The sequence below is a fragment of the Contarinia nasturtii genome, unplaced genomic scaffold (genome assembly GCF_009176525.2).
Source record: "Contarinia nasturtii isolate CC-2019 unplaced genomic scaffold, AAFC_CNas_1.1 Cnas_scaffold_695, whole genome shotgun sequence".
Taxonomy (NCBI): domain Eukaryota; kingdom Metazoa; phylum Arthropoda; class Insecta; order Diptera; family Cecidomyiidae; genus Contarinia; species Contarinia nasturtii.
This window is the reverse complement of record NW_022198046.1, coordinates 4,395,473-4,422,521: the sequence shown is the minus strand read 5'-3', so window position 1 is coordinate 4,422,521 and position 27,049 is coordinate 4,395,473. Positions and strand designations below refer to the sequence as shown.

Genomic DNA, 27,049 nt, shown 5'->3' with positions numbered 1-27,049 from the left:
AACATGAAACCATTAAAAAGAAAATTAAACTATACCAAACTATGTGTCTTTCATTGAGTATCATTTTTTCTTGGCAAGTGATAAATCTAAAATCTCATATGTACAAACAATGCTTGATTTGTTTGTTTATAATGATTCGCGCCAAAAAAATCGCCATCTAGCGTGATATTTGCAACTTTAATTCTGCGCGAATCGTGTGTCATGATATGTTTTTGTTTTGTTTTCAAACATCCGACATAACCTCATAAATTGTACAAGTTTACGTCAAATCGAATTGCATCAAACACAATCACCACCAGCACCGAGAGAATGATTTAAATTCAACCAAAATGTCACACGACGAGGATTATCTTCTTGCATTGAAATTACAAAATGAATTCGATGCGCTAGATGAAGCAGAAGCAAATGAGGTACGTTTTCTTTTAAAATTGAGCTATTTTTTGGCTATTGACTATTGCATAAACGTGTTTGGTGCATACACTTTTTCAAATCTTTCCATTGTTATTTAGTGGCCCACGGTAGATCGTCCCAATAAACGAAAGAACGAATACGATGATAACAATTTGAATGCAACTCAAAATCTTGTTCATCCCGAATGGGAGACGATTGACCCGATTCCGGACATCTATTCATTATTCGGTGCGTTTGACATTAAATTTTTTGGTGGCAAATTGCAATGTGTCGAACTTGAATGGAGTAAACGCATGTATCAATGTGCGGGAATTTGCTATCAACGCAGCAATGGTTTGGGAAAATCAATTATCATTCGACTCAGCGAACCACTTTTGAAACTACGTAGCCGACGGGATTTGATACAAACAATGCTGGTAAGACGAATTGTGTTGAATAGTATGTCCACTGTTTATATGTGACAGTTTGAGTCAGTAAATAAGAAAGTAGCACCTACTTAACGCATCTCTTCGCTTGGACGATGTTTATATTATGGACATAACACTGGTGTCATTGTGTGAAATGAATTTAAACTAAAAACAAAAAATATCACAGCCATGAATATGAACATTTTAAATCATTTCAAACATTCACACCATTGTTATGTCAGCATACACGTCGTCCGAAAAAATCCGTTAAATAGGTTTTTTTATTGATTGATTTATTTTCTGTATTTTTCAAATAGCACGAAATGATACATGCCGATCTCTTTATCAAAAATATCCGTGAAGGAAATGGCGGTCATGGGCCAAAATTCAAAGAAAAAATGGAATTGATAAATCGAGTTGCTGGCACAAACATTACCGTCTATCATACATTCCATGATGAAGTTGCATTGTACAAGACACACATTTGGCGATGTAATGGCATTTGTCAACATCGTAAGCCATTTTATGGTTGGGTCAAACGTACATCGAATCGAGCACCGGGTCCAAATGATAATTGGTGGGCAAAACATCATGAAACATGTGGGGGTACATTCCATAAAGTATCAGAACCAGAGCCAAAGACAAAAGCAAAGAAATCGAAAATTGATGAAAATCGCCTACCAAAAATAACCAACTGGTTAAATTCATCGCAAACAAATACAAATGAACCGAAAACAACATCGAATACGGCCAAAGGTGGCGGATATACAAAAATGAATGGTGGTGGTACCGTCGTACTCAAACCAACTGCCAAAAATCGAACGTTCACAACTGTTTCGGATAATTCAAATACGGGCAGCGTTCTGAGCACCGTTTCAGATGCAGCGGCTGGTGGTAATTTGCGAAATGTTGTTGGATTCCGTGATTTAAATGATTCGGGTTCACAGTCAAGTGTTATTCGACGACCGACATTCAGTTCGGGCGGTTTTCAACTCGGATCCACAACAAATAAATCACTATCGTCTGCCTCACCATCGGAAAATATTCGCAATGTTTGGGCAAATAAATTTAATGACAATAAACCACCAGCGAATCAAGCGTCAACATCAACCGACCATAGACAAACAAAAAACAAAACAAAAGTGACGGAAGCGTCGAGTGCATGGTAAGATATGATAAAAAAAAAATCATCAAATTAAAATGAAAAATTATTATATTAATTTCATCGCTGAATTTAGGGAAGAAATCGATGATGATATCCTAATTCATTCGGTAAAAAATGAAGTGATTGAGATAGATGATGGAAGCAACGATGGTTATCAACCAGATGTCGATAACAATACTGTTGCACGCGATGCCACACATGATGCAAAGCCAAACGTCACAATCAAAATGGAACTTCTGGATGATTTGGGTGAAGAGGATGAAAATATCGAAATGATTGATGATGAGTTCGACGACACGATGAATGAAAGCTTAGATTTATTAACCGATAACAATGTTATTTCCGATCTATTTGGTTAGTTTGAATGCACGTCTGTGTCGTGTCAAAATGAGTTGAAATTATAAATTTTAATGTGCTTTTTTTTCTTTACTCAGATACCGATACTTTAATGACTGAATTCAACAATATCAACAACGTTATCATGTCAGATCCGGAGAATGTTGGTAATCCAAATATGGAAATAATTCAATGTCCAATATGTGAGGATCGAATGGCTAGGGATGAATTATCATCGCATCTGGAAGGCTGCAATGGAATTACAGTGAAAATTGATCCGAAAAAACGTGGCAATAATTCGAAACCAATGCCATTTTACAAGAATCACGCAAAACCATCGACCAGTCAGTCTTCGCAAACTTCGACAAATGAACGCGAAAGAGAACTATTGCTAAAAGCAGGCTATACCCAAGAGCAAATCGATCGTTTGAACACCGACACACACGAGTCGCGAGAATACAATAATCGAATAATGAATGAATTGGCAAATGATGAGCGTCAGCGTCGAACATCGGTTATAAGACAACATTCACGAGATAACGACGATATCGAAACAATTACACTTGATGATGGAAGCAACAGCAGTTCCGTACCTGTCCCCGTACCTGAAAAACATCCATGTCCTGTGTGCAACGTCCCAATCGATGTCAATCAAATCAATCAGCATTTAGATGAGTGCTTACAATCACAAATGAACTCTTAACATGCTGCAGCTCCACGTCAGCAATTGATGCTCATCATACTATCATCGCCTTAAATACATTCTCGTTAAATCATTCATACATATATATATATTACCGTTAGAAAAGAACAATATTTTCTGTAAAGTTCATCATCCTTTTGCAAAACAAAATAAACCGAAGAAGAAAAATAAAGCACATGAATCGTTTTAAATAATGTTTTTCGTAAAACTTTCATTTAATATATATAATTTTCAATAATAATCTTTAAAGTTAATGATTATGATGATAATATAATAATAAGAAACTTGTTTTTTTTATCTGTTCTTGTTGCTATTTGTTTGCAGTAAATTACAACATCTCAAATGAATGCTTTGTTTGCGATGAAAAAATTTAATTTTCTGTGAAAATTAAAGTAAAAAAGAGAGAAAACGTAAAATACAAACTAAACGAATAAAATAGACAAACTAAAGGGTATAAATGTATCGGCGTGTGTGGTTTTGTATTTTCTATTTGTTTGTTTGTGTGTGAGCGTTCCATTTTTAATAGAGTTTATTTGTTTCAATTAACAATTAATGTCTCTTTCTACGTGCTGTTCCATAATTATTACTACCACACTCTATCTACATATATATATATATATATTTGTCATTTTGTTTCACATTAATTTTTCTTCATTTATTTATTTAAATATTGTGTCCGTAATCAGTCTTGGACTACAGTCTGACAATGCAATACTCTGTTTATTGGATTGCTCAAAGGCCAGTGTGTATCAAGAGGGATTCTTTATTGGGAAATTCAATTACCATCAGTGTAGATTTCTTAGATAAAAAGCCACACTGTTTTGTTTCATTTTCGTTTTGTTTTCATTTCATTCTAAATACTTTATTTGTTTTGTGGTTTTCATTGTTAGTTTCCTTTGTTCAAGCTTCAGATTTGTATTTGGTGTGTACGTGTTTGTCTGTCTGTGTGCTTTTTTATGGGTGCAAAAAATAAATTTAGTACAGCTATAAATCTACGATACTCGAATATATTTGCACTATGCCTGTTGTTTGTTTAAAACAGATAAGAATAAGTGGTTGAAAGTGAGATAGAAATAGAGAAAGAGAGAATGAATATGCGATAGATTCGAAAACAAAACAAAATTATTCCATTTTTTATATTTATGTGTGTATAAAATGCATCTGCGTTTATTGTACTTTTTACACCACTTAAAAGCTACTCCAGATCTCCGGGGCGTTCACCCATTATTTATGAAAATTTCCTATTGAATACTCATCAATTCTCGAGGACGTTCGAAAATTAGAAGGTGGAATCTAATTTTTAAAAAAGCTTATAGAAGTGAGCAGCTTTTTGGCGAATAAATTAAAAGAATGGTTTGAATCAACATTTTCACCAAGATATCCACAAAATATATAAATTCTACATTTTTCGGTGAATTTCTGGTGATAATCGAAACTTTCGATTTGAGATTTCTGCAACGCAAATGAAATAAATCTGAAACTGAATGAAAAACTGAATGTTCCGTCTGAAGCATCGAAAGAAAAGATCCGTAATTTTGTAAGCGAATTGTATTTTAATGAATGTGGATTGGCTTTGCCGGGGCAAAATATCCTAAATGTGTTAACATGCTAATCTGTCTATGAACACGTTTTAATTTATTTTCTGTGTGTGTGTGTGTTTTTGTGTGTGTAATTAACTTGCTTGTTGATGTCTTTGAAAACAGTAATATTTGTCATCTATTTGCCGATTGATGTGTGGAACATTTGTGTTGTATATGTGTTTTTGTGTGTATGATTTGAATTTTCCACTGAACTTTCCATATAATCTGTATTTGTATGTTTTGTTTTGCTTCCCTCTTATTCCACGACCAGCAAATATAAAAAAATATTATGAATTTAATATTCTTTTTTGTTCTGTTTTGTTTTAAAGTGTATTGTATGCTATTACAATTAAGCATCTGTGTGTTCATTTTGCTATTAATCATCATAATTATTCATTTTTATCTCCTTCATCGTTCTCCTCTACATATATAAGACACTTTTTCTCTATATGTTATATCTTAATAAAAACATTTTAAATTTATTGTTAATCCTTATAACTTGCATAATAATATTTTTTCTTTTCATTTTGTTTTTATTTAATTTCTCTTAGTATTTAGTCATTTATTTATTTATTTTTCATATCTCAAATGTTTGTGTTTACTGTTGCAGTAAATTTATGTGTTGTTGTTTTCTCTCTTCTATAATTCTATGTAGATAAATGATCTTTTGTATTTCTTTTTATTTCTCTCTTGGGTATATATTATTATGTATTTTCATTTTTCTTTTATTTCATTATCTTGTCATCATTTTCAAATGACAACCAACAATTATTTGTCCTTATAGTATAACGATATTTGCAGCCAGGTTTTTTTATGTTTCATGCAATTTAGCTGTTTTCAACTTGACTTTTCCGCCCTTTAAATTGTTCATAGTCCACAATTTAATGTCACTTAAGTATTTTTATTTGTTGTCATTTCATTATTTTTCTCACATTTTGTTTACTTTTTTTTATTGTGTAAAGCAAGTACAAATGTTTTATCATATCATATATTTTTCGTTTTTTTTTTTTCTCAAATAAATGTGCATATCGTTTGCACAACGACAATATATAATATGTACTCTCTATGTCACTGATTTATATGTAGTTTTACTTTGAAATGTACATAGACTGAAATTATTGTTTCATGCGATTAGTGAATCCTTTTCAAAATCGGTTTCGGTGTCAAAATCATCTTCAATGTCAATGGTGTAATAGTTCTCAACATGATTGGTTTGTTGTTGCTCTTCCAATGTGTCATCTTCTTCAATGCACTCGAATTCATGATTGGTGTCGATGAAATGAATGGAATTTTCATTATCATCACTATTGCTGAGTGATACCTCATAATATTCATCGTTTGAAATCAAATGCGTCTCATCAATGTCCATTTGGCCATCGGAGACGCATGCTCTGTGTCACTTGCTATCACGAGACAGTCGCCTTCTTCGTCCTTCGCCGCCAATTGTGTCCAAGCCTATGATTTGTATCAAATCACAAAGAAACAATTCAATATCAAAATTGATATTATGTGAAAATAAACAGTATATATGTGAAATGATCATGTTACCTGTGCTACGAGTTTTGCGTCGTGCATCCATTGAAGACGTTGATTCGATGTTATTGATTGAATTGGCCGTTGTACCGTTTCCACTTTTACGAGCATCATTATGATTTTCAATTGAATTCGCACTAACACTATGACTGTTTTGATTGTTGGTTACTTTCGACGCTTTGGTTCCCGTATTCATTCGTACGCTTCGACGTGTGCCCATCGTGCTACTTTTTTCGTCGCCACTTTTTGGTACTTGATTTTGTTTCAATTGACCATCGTTACTGGAATGAGATACATGATTTGTGCTGGCAATTGGTTGATCACCAACAACGCTACCAATCGATGGTTTATGATGATTTTTTAGCATGACCGATTCAAGAATAACTTTGCACATTTTGGCATTACGTACTTTTCCGGCTACTTCAATCAGCGGCTCATCTGAATCGGATGAATCCTCTGATTTTCGAATGATCATATTTTCCGAATCGTTATTATAATTGGAATTGGATGTGGTCATTGTGCTAACCAAAATCATTTCTTTTAATTGTCCACCGCTGGATCGAACATTTGTCGGCGACGATGATGTTGACGATGTTGAACTTGATGTTGTATCACCAATTTTTTCGCGGTTTTTTTGCACGGATCGGCATGTCATCACTTACATTCGATTGTGTTGAACTCTCCGATTCGTGACGTTTTCGTTTTGTCGCTTTCACGAATCTCGTTGAACCGGCCGGTGAATCTGATGGTGATTGTTTTAATGCATCCAATGGACTTTCCAATTTACTACTGGCACGCGTTCGTACGCGTTGTGCAATGTCATTCTCATTGGATGGAATTTCAATGGATAATTGTTGCAATACTTTGGACTCATTTGAATCGACTTCCATGGCCTTCATTGTATCCTCAATCTCTTTGTCTTCTTCCGATTTAGCTGGCTCGGATTTTGGATTCATATCCATTTCATTGTACTGAATATTCGAAACAGTTTGATCGAAATCCGATAAACATTCACTTGATTCTGGTACGATTGTTTCATTTTCTTTCGTATCTATTGCATCTGAATCAATTTTCTCTGTCGAATTCTCAATTTGTGGCATTGGCTCTTGTTTGAATGGTTCCACAGGGTTGGCATTTGATTCAACGGTTTGTTTTTCGTTTGAAGTGTTTTTTGTCTTTTCCTCATTGGCATCATCGATCGGTTTGGTTGGCATTTCGTCAACATTATTTTTTGTTTCTATTTCGATGGTCGTTTGATTTTCATTTAAATCCTTATTTTCGCACACTTCATTTGAATCAATGTTCGACACGATATCTTTGTCAGTGTTTTTGTTCAACGAATCATCGCCTTCGTTAAGTGCGGCCAAGAGGATTTGATTTTTTTTCGATTCGACGAGATCGTTCAGAAGTTCAGCTGCGTTCTCATTTTCCAACGTTGAATGTTCACCATTCATCTTTTGACTGTCGCACGTCGTATCGACTTCAACAGAATTTTTATCACAGTCACTTGTTAGAAACTCATTCAGACCTTCCATTTTGGCCAATGCGGCTTCGATATTTGAATACTTTTCGGCCGATATGTTTTCACCGCGCAGTGCAACATTACCACTACCGTTGTCATTGCCATTGCCACTGTCGACGGGCGACGTTTTTGAGGGCGACGTTTCCTTGGGACTGTCCAGATGTTTTACGTAATTTGTTTGTGGACTGGCCGTTTGATGTGGACTGGCTGTTTGGTGTGGACTTGCCGTTTGATGTGGACTTTTTTCGGATAGCGCATCCATTGATTCGATTCCGCTGTCTTCACCTTGCGCTTGAGATGCTGGTGAACAGCGTATGGCTTGTGATGCATTTATTATTCCATCAATGATATCGCGGCGTGGTGAGTCTTTGGCCTCAATCGTTTGATTTACAAATGGCGATGAGATTGCTGTATTTGATGAGTTTGATGTTAACTTTTGACCAGAATCATTTCCGTTTCCGATGTTATTCACTTCAATCACGTCGGTTTTCGCATCATTTTGAGTACTTTTTATCTTTTCCAAGCATTTGTCATCGGTGTTATTGACGGCATTTGAATTCAATTCAATTTGACTGTTTTTCGATTTTGAATTGTCTTCACTTTCAATTGATTCACGAAATTTTTGCTTGTTTTGATGTTCTTCATCAACATTCCCGCCATCCCGTTCTGCGATCGCATCTTGGGGCGCAACATCATTTGGCTTCAGTTTATCGACTACCGATATACTTTGATTGGCTCCAATCGATTGATCCGATTGCTGTTGCTGTTGTTGATGTTTGAGCAGAGTGATCAGTGATTTGGTCTTTAATTTGTTCGCTTTGTTCAAAGTTAAACTATTGTTATTATTATTGGTGCTTTTTTGTACTTTTGACGGTGTTAACGATGAATGTTTCAATGTACCAACATTCGTTGAACCGATTGCCTCTCTGATAGACTCAACGGAGTTGTCCGTCATTGGCATCATTGAGCTTCTCGATGTCACCAATGTTGTGCCAACGGTAATTGATGATATTGGCATCTCTTGACCACTGCCGGCTATCGTTGAAACTGAGTTTTGACTTAATCGACGCTTCTTTTCTGCTTGAATTGGTCCATTTGTTGAAGCATTTAAATCACCACTCAATCGTTTCGTTGCTTCCGACTGATTTGACTGTTTTGACTGATCCATTTTCTCCGTTTGATTGGCGGTTCCGTCTTCAAGCAATGTTCCAACTCTACTGCTATCAACAAAATGATCCATTGCATTTGACGGTGTATTTGTATTGAAATTTGTTGAATCGTCATTGGTGGTAGTGTGATGTAAACGATTTGTATTGTTTGTAAGTTGAGTCGCATCAATATTTGGTGTACTTGGATTCGCTGCATTGCTCAACGATGACTTTTTACTGCTTGATTTTTTATCATCATCTTCGACACCGCTTTGAGATTTCTTTCGGCCTTTTTTCGAATTTTTAATAACAACCGAATTTCGTCCGCGTAAACTAATGTGCAATGGGGGCACACGTAATTCTTCACTTCCCGGCGTTAGTGTGCTATTCATTGGACTATTTGATGCCGACAAAGATGTGTTGTGTGATGTTGATGAACCGGCCGGATTCGATACGTTTGGCGTACGTTTTAAATTATCACCAAAACTCACATCGACTTTATATGCTGGTGTCACTGGTTCGGATTTTTCTAATTTCAAGCGTAGTTTAATTTTTTCAGGATTACTTTTGTCACTCATTTCAGCAATGGTCGCATTCGAAATGATGGGCGATGGCAAATTTTTTGCTTTAATTTTTTCTTTGTTTTTGCTAATTTTCTCTTTCAAGCCTTGCTGCAGTTTTTCCTTAAGCAATGAACCTTTTGGGGTTTTTTCTTTTGGAATTTTCGGCTTTTTCACAACTTCTTTTTTCTCTTTTCGTTTGCCTGCATTTTTGCCTTTGCCCGAATATTCCGAAAGGCTGGAACGATCGTTATCACTGTGATCGGATGTTTTTGAGAATGTACTGCATGAATTATCATCATCTGAATACATTAAACTGGATGTTGTTGCTGTTGTTATTTGTGTTGGTGTCGCTATTGATGTCGTCAAATTGAATTCATTGAACGATGCAAGTCCACCATCAGTTGTAGCAAGCTCATCGCCACTCTCCTCCGATGGAATCGGTTCGAGTACACCAGTCAATGGGTTTATAAGCACCTGCTTTTCCTTTCCAGCAATCGGTTGTTTCATTTTTTGCTCGAATTTATGTTGCGCATGAATCAATTGATGATGCGGATGCGGATGCGAATGCGGTGTTTTTTGCATATTTCCAAGCATCGATGGATGATGTTGTGGTGCGTTCATGGATGGGTTCAACATATTGGTTTGTTGTTGTTGCTGTTGCTGTTGCATTTGATGTTGAGGATTTAAGGGTCGTTTATCCATTGTCGTCGCTGCTCGAAAATGATTAATATTCATTTCGACCGTTTGTTGATGATGTTGCTGTTGCTGTTGCATTGGAATTTTTGATTGATTTTGCTGAAATGGCATCATATTTGGATTTTGTTGTGGCGGCATGCATACGATTTGATTGTTTGTGACATTTGTCGATGGAATACCAGTTCCACCAAGAACATTTGTCGATGCTGTTGTATCCATAGTCTCATCGATTAGATCCAATTCCAAATCTTTTGCATCGAGTAACGATTCTAAAGGCGCTTTCATATCTAAACCTAAAGCTGAGTCTAAATCGGTATCATTTATACTGGGCAACAATGATTCTAAATCGGTGCGTGTTATTTCATCCAAATCGGCCAATTGATCAGCTAGTGAATCTTCGGGTGCCGTTTGTTGTTGTTGCTGACTTAAATTGTATTGCATTTGATATCGCGTGAATTCTTGAAAACTGGATTGCGTTGCCGAATCCATCGGTTTTAACGGCCATCGTGGATTAAATGTTGATTGATCCATTTGCTGTGGCTGTGTTTGTTGTTGCTGTTGTGATTGTTGAGATCCCATTGGCGTATTAAATTGTATTGAATTTCCAGCTATTATCTGCGGCTGCTGCATCATATGTGGAGATTGCTGCGATTATTGGAGGGTTGGAGCAGAAAAAAACAAACAAATATTTACACTTAGTCAAACGAATTCTATTTATATATTTTACATCGTAGACACCGCTTTTATATGTATATTAAATTACCTGCTGAAACTGTTGCATCTGATTTGGTTGTATTTGGTTTTGCTGTAGAACAACATTTGTTGCTGGCGCCGGTTGGCGGAATTCAACCTGATGATGAATATTGGCACCGATCATTTGTTGCTGTTGCTGCTGTTGAGCAATCATATTTGGATGCATAGCACGTATTTGTTGTTGCTTCTGTAATACAACTTGAGCGGGTATTGTTTGTGGTGATGTATTCATTTGATTAGGTGGTATCGATATCATATTTGCCATTGGCTATAAATAAAATTCAGAAAAAAAAACAAAGAAAAAAAGACGGAAAACCAATTCAAACCAGTTAGTTGTGCGTGATTTAATGGGCGACAATATAAATATAAAAATTTGAAATAGTTCACCTGTTGATTTGGATGATGATTTTGTGGTGATTGATTGGCATTTTGAGCAGATATCATGGTGGCTCTGATTTGTGATTGATTTGCAAATTGTTGTTGGAATTGAGGTGGTATCGCTTGATGCTGTTGCTGCTGAGGATATCTCGATTGAATTTTGTTCACGCTATTTATTGTCGAAGGCACTGTAGTAGCATTACCAGCGATTACGATACTATTTGCTTGTTGTGGCACTGTGCTTAATACATTACTATTGTTTAGATTTCTTTCGCTATTACTGTTATTATCTGTGTCACACAAAAAAGATAAATAAATTTTTTGATTAGAATGAAATGTCGAATATTTTAGAAAAAGAAAGATCACGCCGAATCTTAAGCAAAATCAACACACCTTTACCGCTATTATTGTTGCTATGTATTAGAGTTTGTTGTTGTTGTTGCTGCTGCTGCTGTTGTTGTGATTGCTGCATTGACTCATTGATTGTCGATTGAACAGACTGAACGGTCGACACATTTACAAATTGTTGTTGCACACGCATTTGATGGTGTGGGCTTGGCGATTGTATCGTTTGCTTATTAACTATACATTTATTAAAACCTAAGTCCGTGCCACTGCTATTTGCAATTACAAAGTTCTGTGTATGATTTACTTGTTGCATTGGATGCGGTGGCATCGAATTATTGCTCAGTATTACGATTTCTTGGCCATTTTTCATAATTGTTGTTGGCGCATTTGCGGCAATCATTGTTTTTGGTGCATTTGTTGACGACGATGACGATGTTGATTCGGTTTGCAATAGATTCACAAGCAATGGGCTTGATATTGCAATATTTCCGGATGTCGATGCTTGTTGATTTAGCGCAATTTTATTTGTGACTATATGCGTGTTCATCATATTCACATTGGCATTACGTGTCGGCGATGCGCCCGGATATGGAGGCGGTGGTGGTGCTTGTTGATCTGTCGATGGTGGTCGAATAAGTTGCGGCTGCTGCAGCTGCTGCTGCTGTTGCTGTGGTGATGGTGGTGGTAGTTGTTGTTGATTTTGTATCTGTTGTTGACCCAACGTATTTTCACGTCTTTGAATGACACGTGCTTGTGTCATACTCTCAAATGGATATTCACGCGCTTCGATTATATTCGATGGCACCGGCGTTGGCAGTTTACCATCCATGGGACATATTGTATTTGGCGATTTAAAAATAGCCTTTGGATCCAATGGACCATTTACACCTAGCGATGGATCAATCGAATTCATTCGAATGATTTGCGATTGTTTAATGGTCGTCGTCGTCGACAAACCGCTCGGTCCTTCTCCACTTCCGGCACATATGGTTTGCTGTGACTGCTGATTGTTCTGTGGTGTAGGCACGTGTGCAAGTAAATTTGTAAAATCATTGGCGGCTGCACTATTCCGATTCTGACCATTGACGGCTGGTGCATTTTCTATTCATAAAAATACAAACGAAGAACATTTAGAGCCCAATTGAAACGAGAAACATGTCATTTGAATAGTGGAGGGGTACTTACCGCTTTCTGTCCTTAAAACAATTTCTTCTTGTCCCACTAAACGTAAAGATATCACAGTATCGCCTTCGAGTTGCACAGACAATATTCCAAGCGCTCTTAGAGCTGCACTTCCTTCGGCTGCCAATTGTCGCAATTTCGAAGCAGCCTCCTTTGGAATCGAAAGTGTAACACGTACACTGTTCCATGGTTCAACCTAAAATACATAATCAAAACATTAATCTCTTTTCTCTTTACTCAAATTGTTTGAATTTGCAATTGAAAACTCACCTTGTCTACTTTGAGAAAACGTTTTCGTCGCTTCGGTGGATCTAATATTGACTTTAGTCTACCCAATAATGAGCGGAATTTTTGCGGAAAATCTGGATCATGTAGGTCGCCTTCACAGATTACAACTGCTTTTAACGTACCATCACTATCTTCCGCCATTTTGTGTGTGCATCTTTCTAATCAGTTTCAAATGGATAATGCACTGTTTTCTTCTTCCGTTTTCTTACAAATATATGCCAATTTCACTGAATTATGATCTCTTCACAATGAAACGACGGCCTTTTTTACTTTTTATTATACATTCAATGCACTTTGTTTTCTTATTTTGGTTTCGAGTTCACTTCTTGGATGTTGATTTGAAGATATTTATGTTGTCCGTGTTGTCAACTTGGTTCAATTAGAACTTTATTGTTTATTTACAAGAAAAAACGAAAACATTTTTTTTTTAAATGGATAATAATTTGGAAAATAATTGCGCCGGTTAACGTACCACTTTATTTTTCCTGGGAACCATTTCGTTATTAATATTATTTGGCGCACGAACAATAACTAACAAAATCTAAGAGAAAAAAAAACACAGAAAAAACATTGGATTAGTATAATTGTCAATTGCCGATGAAAATGTTGTAAAAACAATCTAGAAATAATTCACGGTGGATATTTTCAATTTTCTTAACAGTTTATCGAGGCAAAAACCATTTTTAATAAAAGAAATGCGACGTTTTTTCTCTGATAGTTCTTTCTTTAGTCGCGTATAGGCCATTGAACACACTTAGTTACGTACAATCTCATCATTGACAATTATTAAATGTTTTTTTTTTCTTTTGCTTTTACACTCAGTGCTCGTTGTTTTCTCCCTAAATGCGTGTGTTCATCCAAAACGAGCAAAGAAGAAAATCTTGTGATATTTATACGTTTTTGTATATATCGGCCGATTTAATTCATGTATGCAGTGTAATGCGAGGACAACAAAATCATGAAAGTAGTTTTGGTGTTGCTGTCAACCAGTTTTTGAAAGAACATTTACAGCGCAAACACGCAACGTATAGGCATATAAAGGCAATTCATGGCAATTTTTTTTTTCATTCTCTTTATTTCTTCATGTATATTTTCATTCAGTGTGTAAGGTGTGTGTGTGTGTTTTATTTTTTTTCTTTCTTTCTTCACTTCAACTGTGTGGCAAAATACAGAATGAACAAAATCGAACCTATCGAAATCGCTAATACGAAATGATATACGTGTGTATTTGGTGCAGTTCACGCGACTACTGTTGTTGCCGTTCTCACTATCAGAGTTTATGTGTAAATATGTGCTTTGTATCATGTGTGCTGCCGCGCGCGCTGCATGTTGCTCTGTGTTTATCGAATGAGAATGGTGATCGCGCTTTCTATGTATTTCTATTTGGTTCGTTGTATTCGTACAGTTAATATGGTGTACGTAATTTTTTTATAACAACACACTACTGCTGCACACCGCACGACCGAGAGTCAACGTTTCAACAGCACAGAAAATGACTGACTGTTGTGTGTTTTTTTTTTCGTTTCTTCTCTTTTCTTTTGCTATTGCTGCTACTGTTCTGTTCTCTCTCTCGTTCGCTCGTTGTGTTGCTCGTTTTCTGTGAATCTATGAGCACAGAAAAATAAAAATGTACTCAACACACATAATCACTGTGAGAGAGTTTTTGCCACTGTTGGTACTCTTATTGCCCGCCACTGCCATGTATGTGGCAATAATACATGCAGTTCGAATTCGATTCAACTTTTTCCGAGCTCACGGTGTGTTGTTTTTTTTTTCTATTCTTTCATCTGACAAACTTTTTTTAGACGTCTGTCGCCGTTTGTGGTAAACATGAAATGACAATATACAGGCAGGCAGTAGAACTAGAAACAAGTCAACGGGCATTTTCTCTGCATCTCTCTTTCTCACTCACTCGTTGTGTAGTTAGGTTTTTTTTTGCGCTATCACACACTCATTCACATACATCATTATATGCACACTGCGTAAATGCCATGATACGATTTTTCAGTTTGCCTACTCTGAACTGCACCGACAATGACAAAATCAAAAGAAAGATGACGGAAAAAAGCAATAAGTGCTTTAATGGCAGAAAATTGCCATATAAAAAAGACCATGTCTAGTGAAAAAAAAAACACTTTATCGCGCCATTCAAATGCGCTTTGATGCAAACATTTTAAGTCGATTGATAGGATTAAAATTGCCTTGTCTTATACACACTCACACGCACGCACTTTCAATTTACGATTTTAAAATCATTCATCGCAATTGCGATCAAAAACTGACGACAGATTTTCATTTTGACGATGGAAAATTTTGTCATCGCATTGATTTCAATAAATGTCCTCTTTCTGCTTCGACTGAAAGAACAACGAATTTTGAAGATTGTAAAAATCAATGTTTATTGCGTGTGACAGAGTGCCATCAAAAATTACACACAAAACACACGTAATTCTATGTTCATCGTTTTTTTTTTCGAATATTTTTTTCTCTCTGCTCCTTGAAACTGGTATTATTCACTCCATGCACTGACACACGGTATTTTCTTTTTTTGACAAAAAAAAGTTCACGCAATCATGAATGCATTAATTTTGTAGATTTTAATTCTTAGTTGATAATTTAATTCATTTTTTGTTTGCATTTTATTTTGCACTATGCATAAATTTTTCAATTCAAGATTTAAAATATTGTCTTATACATGGTAATGATAAGACCGAAGAGGAAGAAAAAAAAAACAATCCATGATCGGCCAAAGAATGGTACTTGCACTGAATCCAATTACACGAATAAAATAAAAAAAAATTAAATATTTTTTTTTAAATAAATTTTTGGTTTACTTTGTCGATGCGAATTAAATAATTTCAAAATCATAATTCAAATGAGAAAAACTGTGAAAGAGCAAAAGAAATGGGCAACAATAAAACAGGATTGACGACGAAGCAGCCATTTTGGTATATTACAGTCTTAGTGTGTATATATGATGGGGAGTGTGCCATTGCCACGGTTTGGAATCTCTTCAACTACACTCAATTTTTTCTTCAACATTTTTTTTGTTCGTTTGTCGGAATTTTTTCCGTTTTTCATTTATAACACATTTTTTCATTTTTTGTTTGTTTTTTTTTCAAAATCATTTTTATTGCGCACATTCTCACTACAACTATATTTCGGATGGTGTTGCTGTTGTTGCGCTTGTTTCGCTTTAATATGGTATTCGCCTCGATAAAAAATATATATATTTCTTGTGTGTTGCGAGTGCTTACCCCATTTGCATGACACACTTTAATGTCATCAAATTAAATGAAATGCAGAATTAAAAACACAATCAATTCAAAAATAACACAATTTTCAACATATTCGATTGAGTTTTTCGATCCACAAACTTCAAAATCGCAGATAGTAAACGGAAAAAACACAAAAAATGGATTTTTTTTGTAGGACTAATTTGTTTCATTGAGTGCGAACAATAACAACGGGCGCCATTTGCATTTTTATTGAAACTGACATGCGCACTGTGTAGATGTGAATTGGTATTGTTAAATACTATTATTCGCTGTATAGACATGAACAATATACGGGATTTAAGTATTTATTTATTTTTTGAGTATGCTTGTGCAAACCGAATGGAACATTTTCAAATGATGAATGATATCAATGTGTGCACAGGTTTCTATGATTTATAAAATGAATGTGTTAATGTGAAGAAATATACTATTTCTTTGTCGGTTTTGTACCGAATCCAAATACAACTGAAATCAGATCCAATTTATGCCGATGTCACTCATCCTGGACTATTTTTTGTCATTCCAAACAATTTTTATATTTTGTACAACTTAACTGAGTTGTCAAAAATTAAATAAAATGAAAAATAATAACATTTGTTTGCATTAAAATTCATCGTCAATATCGAATTTTATTAAAAATTCAACAAATAGCTTATCATTCTAAAGAATGAAAACAAATTTTCCGTTCGAAAGAGTATACAATGATTTTTTAGGTACTTGGGTTGCACGATGATAAACCAAGTACTTCGGAAAATGTACTTAACGCGTCCACCAAACGTACATACTCGACGCAATATTGGCTAATAATACGACTGTTTCCATTAGTGTTTCTCTTCAAAGAGACACATTAAATTGCATCTCCAAATTACGGTTTAAATTACTATTCGGAATGAAACAAAATCGATTTAATCAATAAATGCCAAACAAATACAAGACTTTATTTAATGCATTTCACAATGGTTGATTGGATTATCGGTTCCACCAGAATCGCTAAATGCTTCGGTGTTGTTTGTTTATTTATTTTTTTGGATAAGTTTGGTTGTTTTCTAAATGGAAACTATATGCATTAAATTATTTAATCATCATCGGCGCTGCACGAGTCGAACCATCCAAGCTTACGGATGCGATGGAAATTTTCCTCAATATCATAGTTTCTGAAAATGGATCCAAACACAATTGCAATTTAATATTTAAAATGTTCACATTGATGTGATCGTTCAGTTTAAAGCTGAATTCACTGGACAATTCTTACTTGTAGTATTCGGCATAGGCAGCCTTTCTTTTGTCATTGACGAACACTTTGGTGAGGTAAACACTTACTAGTGACATACCAATACCAATTGCCAAATGTTTCTTCATGAATTGGGCATGACGACCTTTCAATACGGGACGTGGTAAGCTAGCGCTTGCAGATGCTACTTCACCGGCCATCTAAAAATCAAGAAAATCGACTATTAATTTACAATGTTGGGAGAGAAAAAAATTTCAGTGAAAAGTCAAAATGACATTGGCCACATTATATAACATCGCAAAATACTCATTTTTCCAAAATCATAATTCATCATATTGAGCAAAAGTAACAAGCAACGGTTTACCGTCGGAACAACGAAAAAAAAAACACAAAAAATCTTTTTGAAAATATTTGGAGAAATTAAACTTACTTTTTAATAATTCTGGAAATGTTTCAACCTGAGCCAAAGTTTACCTTCCGAATGTGACAAATGTTTTAAGATGGAGACTGACTTTTTTCGTTCGTTTTCACAGAATATTTGACATCTCGAAAATATCGAACAGACAATTAGTGTGGCCATAGTCAAAATATATTATTTGAAAATTTAATTCTTTGCCATTGCATTCAATTGAAAATATGTTTGCGCAAAAATAAATAAAGGCATCACTTTGAACACTTTGATTTTGTTTTTCTTAGATAAAATCCAATCTGAGAAATATATACCAAAAACGCAGAGTAGAAAGAATCAATCACTGTTATATGCGTAAAAATATGATAACTTTGATGAATATGATTTTTAATTTTTATTTTTTTCAATATTTTTTTTTTGTTTTTGCATTAATAGATTGTCATTGAAGTGAGCGAAAAATTTACTTATTGAAGAATTCTAAATTAAAAAAAAAAAAACATTTTAAACTAATGTCATAACATTTAGAGTAAATACATCGCACAAGAAGCATATCGAATATATCGAAAAAATCGCTGGGTGAGGTCGGCATATTTTTTATTTACAGAATTTTATATTTTTGTCGAAATTTCAAATGACATTTTAAACGTATTTGTAGGAAAAAATATCGATTGAAGATCGGAAATAAAAAATAAATACATTTTTCAATACTTTATACTTCAATTGTGGCGCCATAAAATTGACAGTTCGTTCGTAAACTAGTTTGAAAGGAATCAAGTCATAGTATACATTGTAAGGAATCGTATCGTTCGCATGTTTGTGTTCAAAATGAGTCGAAAAGTAAATTTGTCGAAAATAGCTACTAAAAATCTCAAAAATGCGGCTGCAATAGTTGAATCAACGGAAAGTTCATTGGTGGCTCAATCTTCAACACTGTCACCATATTTTTCACCGATCGCTGGACGAACCAGAAACAATCGTAAAAACGTTGAAAATGCAACAGTCGCTGGTTTCAAATCAAAGTCAAATGAAACTAACGTAACATCATCATCGTCATCATCATCATCTGAATTGGTTGCAAAGATAAAGAAAAATCAATCCATCGAGCCAAAAGGTGCGACGAGAAAACACATAAAAGTTGAATACGATGAAAATGAAAAGGTGGTCGAAGTGAAGAATGAAGTTAAAGAAGAGCCGATTAAAAAACAAAGTAAAAAACGTGCACCCAACAATGGTAAAAGCGCCGGCAAAGTCAAAGACGAGCCAATTTTCAAAACTGAAACCGATACCAGTGAAGAATCAACATCACCAGTGAAACAAGTAAAATGGGAACCAAACAATTGGCGTCAATTGCTTGCCAATATACGTGAAATGCGTAAGGAACGTAATGCTCCAGTTGACACAATGGGCTGTGATAAATGCTATGATGAACATTCCGATGAAAAAACCAAGCGATTCCATCATCTAGTTGCATTGATGTTATCAAGTCAAACAAAGGATTCTGTTACCTATGAGGCCATGAGTCGTCTGAAACGCCATGGTTTAACTCCGGAAAAAATGATTGCAACTAGCACGAGCGAATTGGAACAATTATTATATCCCGTTGGTTTTTACAAGACAAAAGCCAAGAATATTCAGAAAACATCACAAGTATTGATTGATAAATTTGGTTCGGACATTCCCAATTCGCTGGAGGGTCTTGTTAGCCTACCGGTATGTAGCTTTGTGTTTACATTGAATTCAATGTTTTCTTAAATTTCATTCTAATGACGTATGAATCTCACACAGGGTATTGGACCCAAATGTGCGCATATTTGTATGCGTGTTGCATGGAATATTGTCACTGGCATCGGAGTCGACACTCATGTTCATCGTATTGCGAATCGTTTGAAATGGGTGCCAAAAGAAACAAAAGAACCGGAACAAACACGCATCGCATTGGAAAAATGGTTGCCATATGAGGATTGGACAGATGTCAATGAGTTACTTGTTGGATTCGGCCAATCCATTTGTACTCCCACGAATCCAAGATGCAGTGAATGCCTGAATGCCTCGATTTGTCCAGCAAGCAGCGTGAAGAAGACCAAGAAGAACGTCTAATTTAACATACTCCATGGCATTGGTTGCTGTTGTCAGTTTTTGTGATTGTGGAAACCATATAGTATTAAAAAAAAGTTAACGATTTATATCAAAAAATAGTGTTCTCTGTGTTTCTGCACATTATATAATAAGTTCGATTTCTTTATTATCAAATAAATTCAAAACTTCAGATAACTGTCATTAAACTATGCAATTTAAATATGGAAGGATCAATTTTGTAATGATAACAATTAAAAAAAATAAAATAAATAGAATACACCGGTTATTAACTCCAGTTAAATGTATATTCTTTATCGGTTCGTTAATTTTATAGTCGGCTGTGATCAATCGAATTCGAATCATCTTTACCCAGAGAATGATTTTGAAAGCCCCCAACAAGCTGAGCATTAGTACTCATGATATCATTAATTTCTATTTGGCACAATGCCATCGACTGTAAAAGAGAATCATACGTTAGTTCCGTTTTAAGTCTATTTCCAGGGTGAATTTCGGATTCTGAGTCTCTCACCCGTATGGTATTGTGAATCTCTCTTTCTAAAATTGGCGGTTCTAATGGTGTTATCACTTCAGTTTTCTGTCAAAAAGGAGTCGTCCAAAAATTATTAACGTATGCATGTATTGTAAATATTCATTGCACCTACCTGGGACATGCTAACGAGTTTCACTTCTTCTTTTTTTCCATAGATCTGTTCACGAATTGAATATAAGGCATCATCACAAGTAATCACATCTTTTGCCAAAATTTGGGTCTGAAAAAAGGAAAATCAAAATATTGCCGTTTTTCAGCAAATCCAAACAAAGTTCACTTACTTTGAGGTAAATAGTTTGGGCCCGTTTATACCAATCAGCTAAACATTCAGCGATTTGAGCCACAACCGGTTTCACATCTTCGACCAGCAACAATTTCATTCGTTTACCCGTTTCGGCGATCTGTTCGTACAAAAACAAAAATTCAGTCAAACAATTCAATATATTTTTCCATATGAATTTCACCTTGATTTTTTCAAGCGCATGGAACTGTTCATCATTGTATGTTAACGATCGCGTTGCTCGATCGCGAAGTAAATGTTGCCAAGAGTCCTATATCAGGTAAAGCAATCATCAATTATTGCAAATAGAAGAAAGGCATAGAAAAGCAATAAGAATAAAATACATACGCGCAATCGTTCGATTAAATGTTTTGCACGAGCAACAGCATTTATTTTACATGGACATTTCTTATCACGTATCGCTGTTTTCCATTCGGAACTATTGGGCAATCAATGAATTAATTTGGATGAATGAATACAAAATTTTAAGCAAAATTGACTCACTTCAGTAACTCTTCAATCACGAATTTATTGTAAATTTGTTGCGTTGGCTCAGTAACACCAGATATATTATGTTTAAGACTTCGCAATTTATCCATAATTCCGGCCATGTCCTCATTACATTCATTCTACTCGGATGATAAAGAAAAGAAATTGAAATGTTGTGCCAGTCAAAATGACTTGAACACATTAGCTACGTACATTCAATGTTAGTGAATTAACAGCGTCACCGTATTCGGAAACAGTGCCCGCCAGTTCGTCCAAATGTTGAGTTTTTCTTTTTTTTAAAAAAATTGCATTTAAAAAACATATGTACAACAAAATGAAAGTCATGCAAAACTCACTCAAGCAGCTTAGAAATGGTATCACGCAACACCACAATAAATTGTTCAACGCTGTATTTCATAAGTTGATCCATACGTGAATACATTTCAATTCGTCGTTTACATTCATGCCCAACACTGCAGCCCATTTTCGATAGGCTTGCATCGTTTTCAACGGACACGGCATTTGGGAACGTTGGAAATTTTGGCAAATCCAATTCCGAACCGATTGTCACATTATTATTATCAACTGAATACAAAAATATTGGCGTCAGTTCCGTTGTCGGTGGAAAACCTTTAACCAATGAATTTGTGCCAACTTTCTCTTCCATATCTTGATTATTCATTATGAGTATTTGACTTTCGGGTTGAACATCGGTTTGTAATTTGATATGCTCTTTCAAATTGAAAAATGGCTCATCGTCATTCATATAAATCTAAAACAAATATACATCACAATTAGTCCATTCGGGCACATTTGTTTCCATTGATGTTTTTCTCACCTCAATCGATGATGTGCGATTCATGTAAAATACATGTAATACTTTTTTACTCAAAATATTTGTTACCTCTTTGAAGAATCGATCAAATGACCACATTTTTTGTTGATTTTCCTATAACAATAAATGAAATTAATGTGTTGACAAGGAATGTTATGAAAAAAATTGAATTAAATTAAAATATTACCTCCAACAAGCCAGCCAAAAGTGGAGTAACTAAATTTTTTAATCCAATAGAGAGTTGACAATGTGCTGGTAACTGGCGTGACCATTCAATTTGTCCATTCTCCGTTGTTTGAGTGCCTGAAATAACGCCGCTTGCTTTCTTTGTTGTAATCAAATGCATGGTCTCTTTATTTTTACGCCCACCAAACGGTCGAAAAGGCAAATTTCCAGTCGCCACATGATACAATGTCACTCCAATCGACCACAAGTCAATGTTTGCCGTGAATGTTTTGGAAATACTTTTGCGTAGCACAGCTCTTTCATACAAATCTGGATGTAAATATTCTTCGGTGCCATAAAGACTAACAAAGGGTTGATTGTCTTCCAGCTCACGAGCCGCACCGAAATCAGTCAGTTTATAAATCGTTTTACCATCTTCTGATATAAATTTCATAATATTTCCGGGCTTTAAATCTCGGTGAACGAGACTATTGTCTCGCAAATGTTTCATTCCGGCGGACAAATGTTCCAAAACAAGACGAAACTCATGCGCTGGCAAACCATACGTATTTTCTGGATCGTCAAGTATGTTAAACAAACTACCGCCAGTGCACAGTTCCATGACGATAACCTTGCCACGACCTTCTTGATCATCTTCGATTGCCAGCAATTTCACAATATTTTCATGATTTACTTTTTGCAACACCTCAAACTCACGCATTTGCACATCAACCGGCCGCATATGAGACATTTGATTGAAGGTTTTGACCGCTACGGGTTCGCCATTGTGTTTGTTAACTCCCTACCAACGCAAAAAAAAAAAAACCATGAATGTTAAAGGTGACAGTTCAAAGGTTGAAACGCACAGAACACAAAGTAAACACAATGGATATATACCTGAAAAACCGCTCCTGTTGCACCTTTTCCCAAAACTGATGTTGTACACCACACATAGTTTGTCGAACCCCGTAAAAATGACATTTTTTTGTTTCGGTTTAAATTGAATACTTTCTTAAAAATTGAATGATATGTTACAATTACACAGCGGAATTTAATTTACGACGGTCTAGTAAACACACAACATAACAATTACTTTCTAAAGCAATTTACTGATATTAGTTAGCAATTTTGATTACAATTTTTTCCACAGATTAAATTTTGCTTTGTTATTGTGCATTCGAATTCTATAACTCTCTTATCATATGCAGACAAGAATTACACAGATAACAATAACTCATGGACCTATTTATTTATTTATTTATTTGGACAAAAATACCGAAAAATAAACAGCTGAGATGCAACCATGGTTTACAATTGACGTTTTGTAAATAAATCATAGTTGCTTTACAATAAGACAGACATTTGACATTTCACTGATACCACTGATTGGCATGAAGTTGGTCATTGTGCAGTGTTGCAAGCGCGCATTTTAAATTTATTTTTTACTACTAATAATAAAAATCATACGAATTTGGTAATGCGATAAGAGTAATTTATGAATTTTTATTATGAAATTGTCATTTGAAAAAAATCATAGAAAACATAAACTGAATATGATATTGACCGCTGGTATATTAAGATTTTATGCAAACGATGAAGAAGACATTTTTTGCATCCAAAGGCCACCTATCTTCTACTTCTTAGTATTTTTATTTTTCTCAGCTAGTTCCTTCAATATTTTATTCTCATCGGCCAATCTCTTGGCTTTTAACCAAAGTTTTCCAGTTGCGTCTAGTTCTGGTGCATTTCGATGGTATCCGAGAGATGCTGGTATTGATGATGAGCCAGGGGCCGCAGCACTGTGAATAAGTCAATTAATTTTTAATTTTGTTAAAATTTCTTGAGCCAAATGAAAAAAAATATACGAACTTTTTATTTTTATTTTTGGACTCTTTACCATCTCTACCATATGATGGCCTGCAAAATAACCGTAATTTAAATTCAACCAATCATACTTAATATTTCTATTCAATATAACGATAGAACAGCACGTTTTATCAGCTATAATTTCTGTATAACATACTCTTCTATTGTCATATTCAATAGATAAATATTTGAACAAAATTGACTTACGAAACGAAAAGTGCTACAGCAATTATTGCGAATAGCAAAGCAAAACGGGCGAATGATACCATTTTCTTAGTTTCTCTTTTTGTAAGGAAATGTTTGAACTGAATTCACCTGTTTAAGGTCCCTATATTTATATTTGAAAATTTTAATCTGCTCATAGAAAAAATTATAACACGCGCAAAACGTTAGAAAGAATTTCGTGAATTCTCATCAGGTTAATTATAGAATAATTATATTTTCGCTATTTTGTTATTGCAAAAGTGGATTTTTTCGAACTCGTATATACTTTTTTATCAAAACTTGTTTTTTCTGCTCTATAGAGAAAAAACGTGTCTTTTCTGCTCTCTTGTTTGTTCTGCTCTATACGTCAATAGAAATTATTTCGCGCCAATGAAATTTTGTATATAAATCGATTCTGAATGTATTTTGCAACAATTGCTGATCTATTTATCTGCTTACAAATTAGTATCCCTGGAGAAAAAAAAATGAAGTTGTTTCTAATATTTGCATTCGTATCGAGTTCCATATTCAACCAGGTGAAGCATCGTTTAACTATCTTTATCAAAAATTTAATATTCGTTCAAAATGTTGATAATATTTCTTCTATGTATTTTTAATCACAAATTTTGTCCAGTTCGGATCTGTTAACTGCCAAAGTGCAGTATACTCCGCACTCCTTAAAGCATTGAATATTAAACTCGAAAATGGTAGGGATTTGGTGAGGAATCTTAAACCATTATTCTCCCTTCCATCTGATGGTCTTATAAGACTTCGAGGAAGAAGTAAATTAAGTAGCGATAAATGGGTTGAATCATATCTTCAAGAAGAGGCGACTTTCTCCTATATTCATGTAGAGGAAATGTGTAGGAATAGAGTTAGTACCGAAGTCAATAATAATCTTTGCGATAGATTATGCGATGTGCTCAATGCTTATAAGGGAGATGTCATAAATATTGGCAAGGTCTATCATGATATCTTCTTAGTGTACTCGTCCCAACCAAGTGTCCATGATATAAACGGATTCGAATCAGCACTCAATGAATTCAAGAGAAAACAATTTGAACGCGGGTCAGAGATTAATGGTGAATTAGGAAGTATGCAAACTAGATACCATCAATTGGTGAATGAAGTCAATGCCGAAATTGATCAATCAGTTACGCTGGTAAAACAATATTTGGCACAAGCAACATCATTCAAATATGAATTGAAAAACCTTTTTTTGCAAACGAAGAAAATTGATGGAAGAAAGTTATATGATTCTGCGCAATTGGATGTACTAAACACTGCACTGGCTGCACTAAGAGGAAAACAACTAGAATTGACAACATGCCTTCAAAAGCTACTATCAGATATTCAAGATTATAACGATCAACGCATCGAATGGGCTGGTTTTTTGTTGGATACAACACTTCCACCAAGGCCACCAAACAAACTTGGAGTTATGGGACATTAATGAAACAGCCAGGGGAGAGACACCAAGAAAAAATTCCGAATCCACTATATAAATTACTAATCCAGCTATTCCACTAATCCAGAAACACGAATGTGAAATCGAAACTATTTTTCCTATTCCATGCATTGTTTCGCTATTCCATTCACAGGCGTTGCTATTTCATTGCAATTTCTCGAATCTTTACACTAAAAGTCTAATCCTATTCCACGTGTCTGCCCCCTAGTGAAACAGTCCAAAATTATGAATTGAATATCAAAATAAAAAAATATATGATGAAATCATCAAAATAATTTGTTTCATTTTAATAAGCATAATAAGCAATAAGGAATAAGCAATGCAAAAAACCTTGAATCCACGAATGAATTCTAAATCAATATTCTTCTTCTTATACTTCTTCTTCTTCTTTTTTCATCGAATGTACCGATTTTAGCACATCAGACATTCTGTTTTGTCGCTTGAGAAGCTGCTCATAGAAAAAATTATAACACGCGCAAAACGTTAGAGAGAATTTCGTGAATTCTCTTTACGTTATTTATAGAATAATTATATTTTCGCTATTTTGTTATTGCAAAAGTGGATTTGATTTTTTTTCTTCTCTATTTTCTCAATTTAGTTAGATTAGTTAGTTTAGTTAGATATTTTCTCAATTTAGAACACAATGGAACATAAACTTCAATCTTTCATCTGCTTAATTGATCATTGAATTTTGTAATATTCTCATCTCATATATAAGATTAAAAAAAAATAAAAAAAAAATTTCCATTCGTATACGATTCTGTTGCACCTTTTCCCGAAATTCCACACATAATTTGTCGAACCCCGTAAAAATGACATGCTTATTGGTATTTTTTTGTTTCGGTTTAAATTGAATACTTTCTTAAAAATTGAATGATATGTTACAATTACACAGCGGAATTTAATTTACGACGGTCTAGTAAACACACAACATAACAATTACTTTCTAAAGATTAAAATTTGCTTTGTTATTGTGCATTCGAATTCTATAACTCTCTTATCATATGCAGACAAGAATTACACAGATAACAATAACTCATGGACCTATTTATTTATTTATTTGGACAAAAATACCGAAAAATAAACAGCTGAGATGCAACCATGGTTTACAATTGACGTTTTGTAAATACATTCCAAATTCTCTGAGCATCAATTTTATATGTAAATCGTGTGATATTGAAAGCA

At 34.7% G+C, this 27,049-nt stretch overlaps 6 protein-coding genes across 7 annotated transcripts; 3 read left to right on the top strand and 3 right to left on the bottom strand.

Annotated features, from left to right (window-relative positions):
- Positions 1-220: 220 nt before the first annotated feature.
- Positions 221-3,197, top strand: LOC116340795 (sprT-like domain-containing protein Spartan). Its single transcript, XM_031767460.1, has 5 exons — positions 221-410; positions 510-827; positions 1,136-1,983; positions 2,057-2,337; positions 2,418-3,197. Exons 1-5 carry the CDS (start codon positions 330-332, stop codon positions 3,020-3,022), a joined length of 2,133 nt encoding a protein of 710 aa, XP_031623320.1. The 5' UTR covers positions 221-329; the 3' UTR covers positions 3,023-3,197.
- A 1,358-nt stretch (positions 3,198-4,555) lies between these two features.
- Positions 4,556-16,476, bottom strand: LOC116341454 (putative mediator of RNA polymerase II transcription subunit 26). Its single transcript, XM_031768567.1, is given in 10 exon segments — positions 4,556-6,057; positions 6,151-6,754; positions 6,756-10,709; positions 10,828-11,085; positions 11,205-11,485; positions 11,589-12,644; positions 12,729-12,921; positions 12,996-13,398; positions 13,486-13,554; positions 16,271-16,476. Coding segments are annotated over 8 exon segments (6,564 nt in total). The 5' UTR covers positions 13,155-13,398; positions 13,486-13,554; positions 16,271-16,476; the 3' UTR covers positions 4,556-5,998.
- Positions 16,477-17,195: 719 nt separating this feature from the next.
- Positions 17,196-18,058, bottom strand: LOC116341081 (cytochrome c oxidase subunit 6C). The gene is made up of 3 exons (XM_031767940.1): positions 17,953-18,058; positions 17,544-17,722; positions 17,196-17,445 (listed from the first exon to the last, which is right to left on the bottom strand). The coding sequence occupies exons 2-3, from the start codon at positions 17,720-17,722 to the stop codon at positions 17,367-17,369; spliced, it is 258 nt and encodes an 85-aa protein (XP_031623800.1). The 5' UTR covers positions 17,953-18,058; the 3' UTR covers positions 17,196-17,366.
- A 608-nt stretch (positions 18,059-18,666) lies between these two features.
- LOC116341160 (endonuclease III-like protein 1) lies at positions 18,667-20,296 on the top strand. 2 transcript variants are annotated; one of them, XM_031768071.1, is made up of 3 exons: positions 18,669-19,125; positions 19,195-19,641; positions 19,717-20,296. In XM_031768071.1, the coding sequence occupies exons 1-3, from the start codon at positions 18,742-18,744 to the stop codon at positions 20,026-20,028; spliced, it is 1,143 nt and encodes a 380-aa protein (XP_031623931.1). In that variant the 5' UTR covers positions 18,669-18,741; the 3' UTR covers positions 20,029-20,296. The 2 variants fall into 2 exon arrangements, with proteins under 2 accessions (XP_031623930.1, XP_031623931.1); XM_031768070.1 differs by having other exon boundaries at positions 18,667-19,641.
- Positions 20,133-23,632, bottom strand: LOC116341159 (serine/threonine-protein kinase TBK1). The gene is made up of 12 exons (XM_031768069.1): positions 23,224-23,632; positions 22,349-23,128; positions 22,165-22,275; positions 21,683-22,098; positions 21,540-21,615; positions 21,342-21,466; positions 21,186-21,276; positions 21,022-21,108; positions 20,839-20,958; positions 20,670-20,777; positions 20,537-20,602; positions 20,133-20,461 (listed from the first exon to the last, which is right to left on the bottom strand). The coding sequence occupies exons 1-12, from the start codon at positions 23,305-23,307 to the stop codon at positions 20,336-20,338; spliced, it is 2,190 nt and encodes a 729-aa protein (XP_031623929.1). The 5' UTR covers positions 23,308-23,632; the 3' UTR covers positions 20,133-20,335.
- Positions 23,633-24,843: 1,211 nt separating this feature from the next.
- LOC116340734 lies at positions 24,844-26,136 on the top strand. Its single transcript, XM_031767371.1, has 2 exons — positions 24,844-24,932; positions 25,031-26,136. The coding sequence occupies exons 1-2, from the start codon at positions 24,882-24,884 to the stop codon at positions 25,847-25,849; spliced, it is 870 nt and encodes a 289-aa protein (XP_031623231.1). The 5' UTR covers positions 24,844-24,881; the 3' UTR covers positions 25,850-26,136.
- Positions 26,137-27,049: the final 913 nt, after the last annotated feature.

Coding starts and splice junctions, on each gene's coding strand:
- LOC116340795 (XM_031767460.1), top strand. CDS start 330: ATGTCACACGACGAGGATTATCTTCTTGCATTGAAATTACAAAATGAA. Junction 828..1,135: donor ATTTGATACAAACAATGCTG/GTAAGACGAATT, acceptor TTTTTCAAATAG/CACGAAATGATACATGCCGA. Junction 1,984..2,056: donor ACGGAAGCGTCGAGTGCATG/GTAAGATATGAT, acceptor CGCTGAATTTAG/GGAAGAAATCGATGATGATA.
- LOC116341159 (XM_031768069.1), bottom strand. CDS start 23,307: ATGTCATTTTTACGGGGTTCGACAAACTATGTGTGGTGTACAACATCA. Junction 22,276..22,348: donor TTTTGGCTGGCTTGTTGGAG/GTAATATTTTAA, acceptor TTATTGTTATAG/GAAAATCAACAAAAAATGTG. Junction 21,616..21,682: donor ACCATTTCTAAGCTGCTTGA/GTGAGTTTTGCA, acceptor TTTAAAAAAAAG/AAAAACTCAACATTTGGACG.
- LOC116341081 (XM_031767940.1), bottom strand. CDS start 17,722: ATGGCCGGTGAAGTAGCATCTGCAAGCGCTAGCTTACCACGTCCCGTA. Junction 17,446..17,543: donor GCCTATGCCGAATACTACAA/GTAAGAATTGTC, acceptor ATCCATTTTCAG/AAACTATGATATTGAGGAAA.
- LOC116340734 (XM_031767371.1), top strand. CDS start 24,882: ATGAAGTTGTTTCTAATATTTGCATTCGTATCGAGTTCCATATTCAAC. Junction 24,933..25,030: donor CGAGTTCCATATTCAACCAG/GTGAAGCATCGT, acceptor AATTTTGTCCAG/TTCGGATCTGTTAACTGCCA.
- LOC116341160 (XM_031768070.1), top strand. CDS start 18,742: ATGTTTGTGTTCAAAATGAGTCGAAAAGTAAATTTGTCGAAAATAGCT. Junction 19,642..19,716: donor AGGGTCTTGTTAGCCTACCG/GTATGTAGCTTT, acceptor AATCTCACACAG/GGTATTGGACCCAAATGTGC.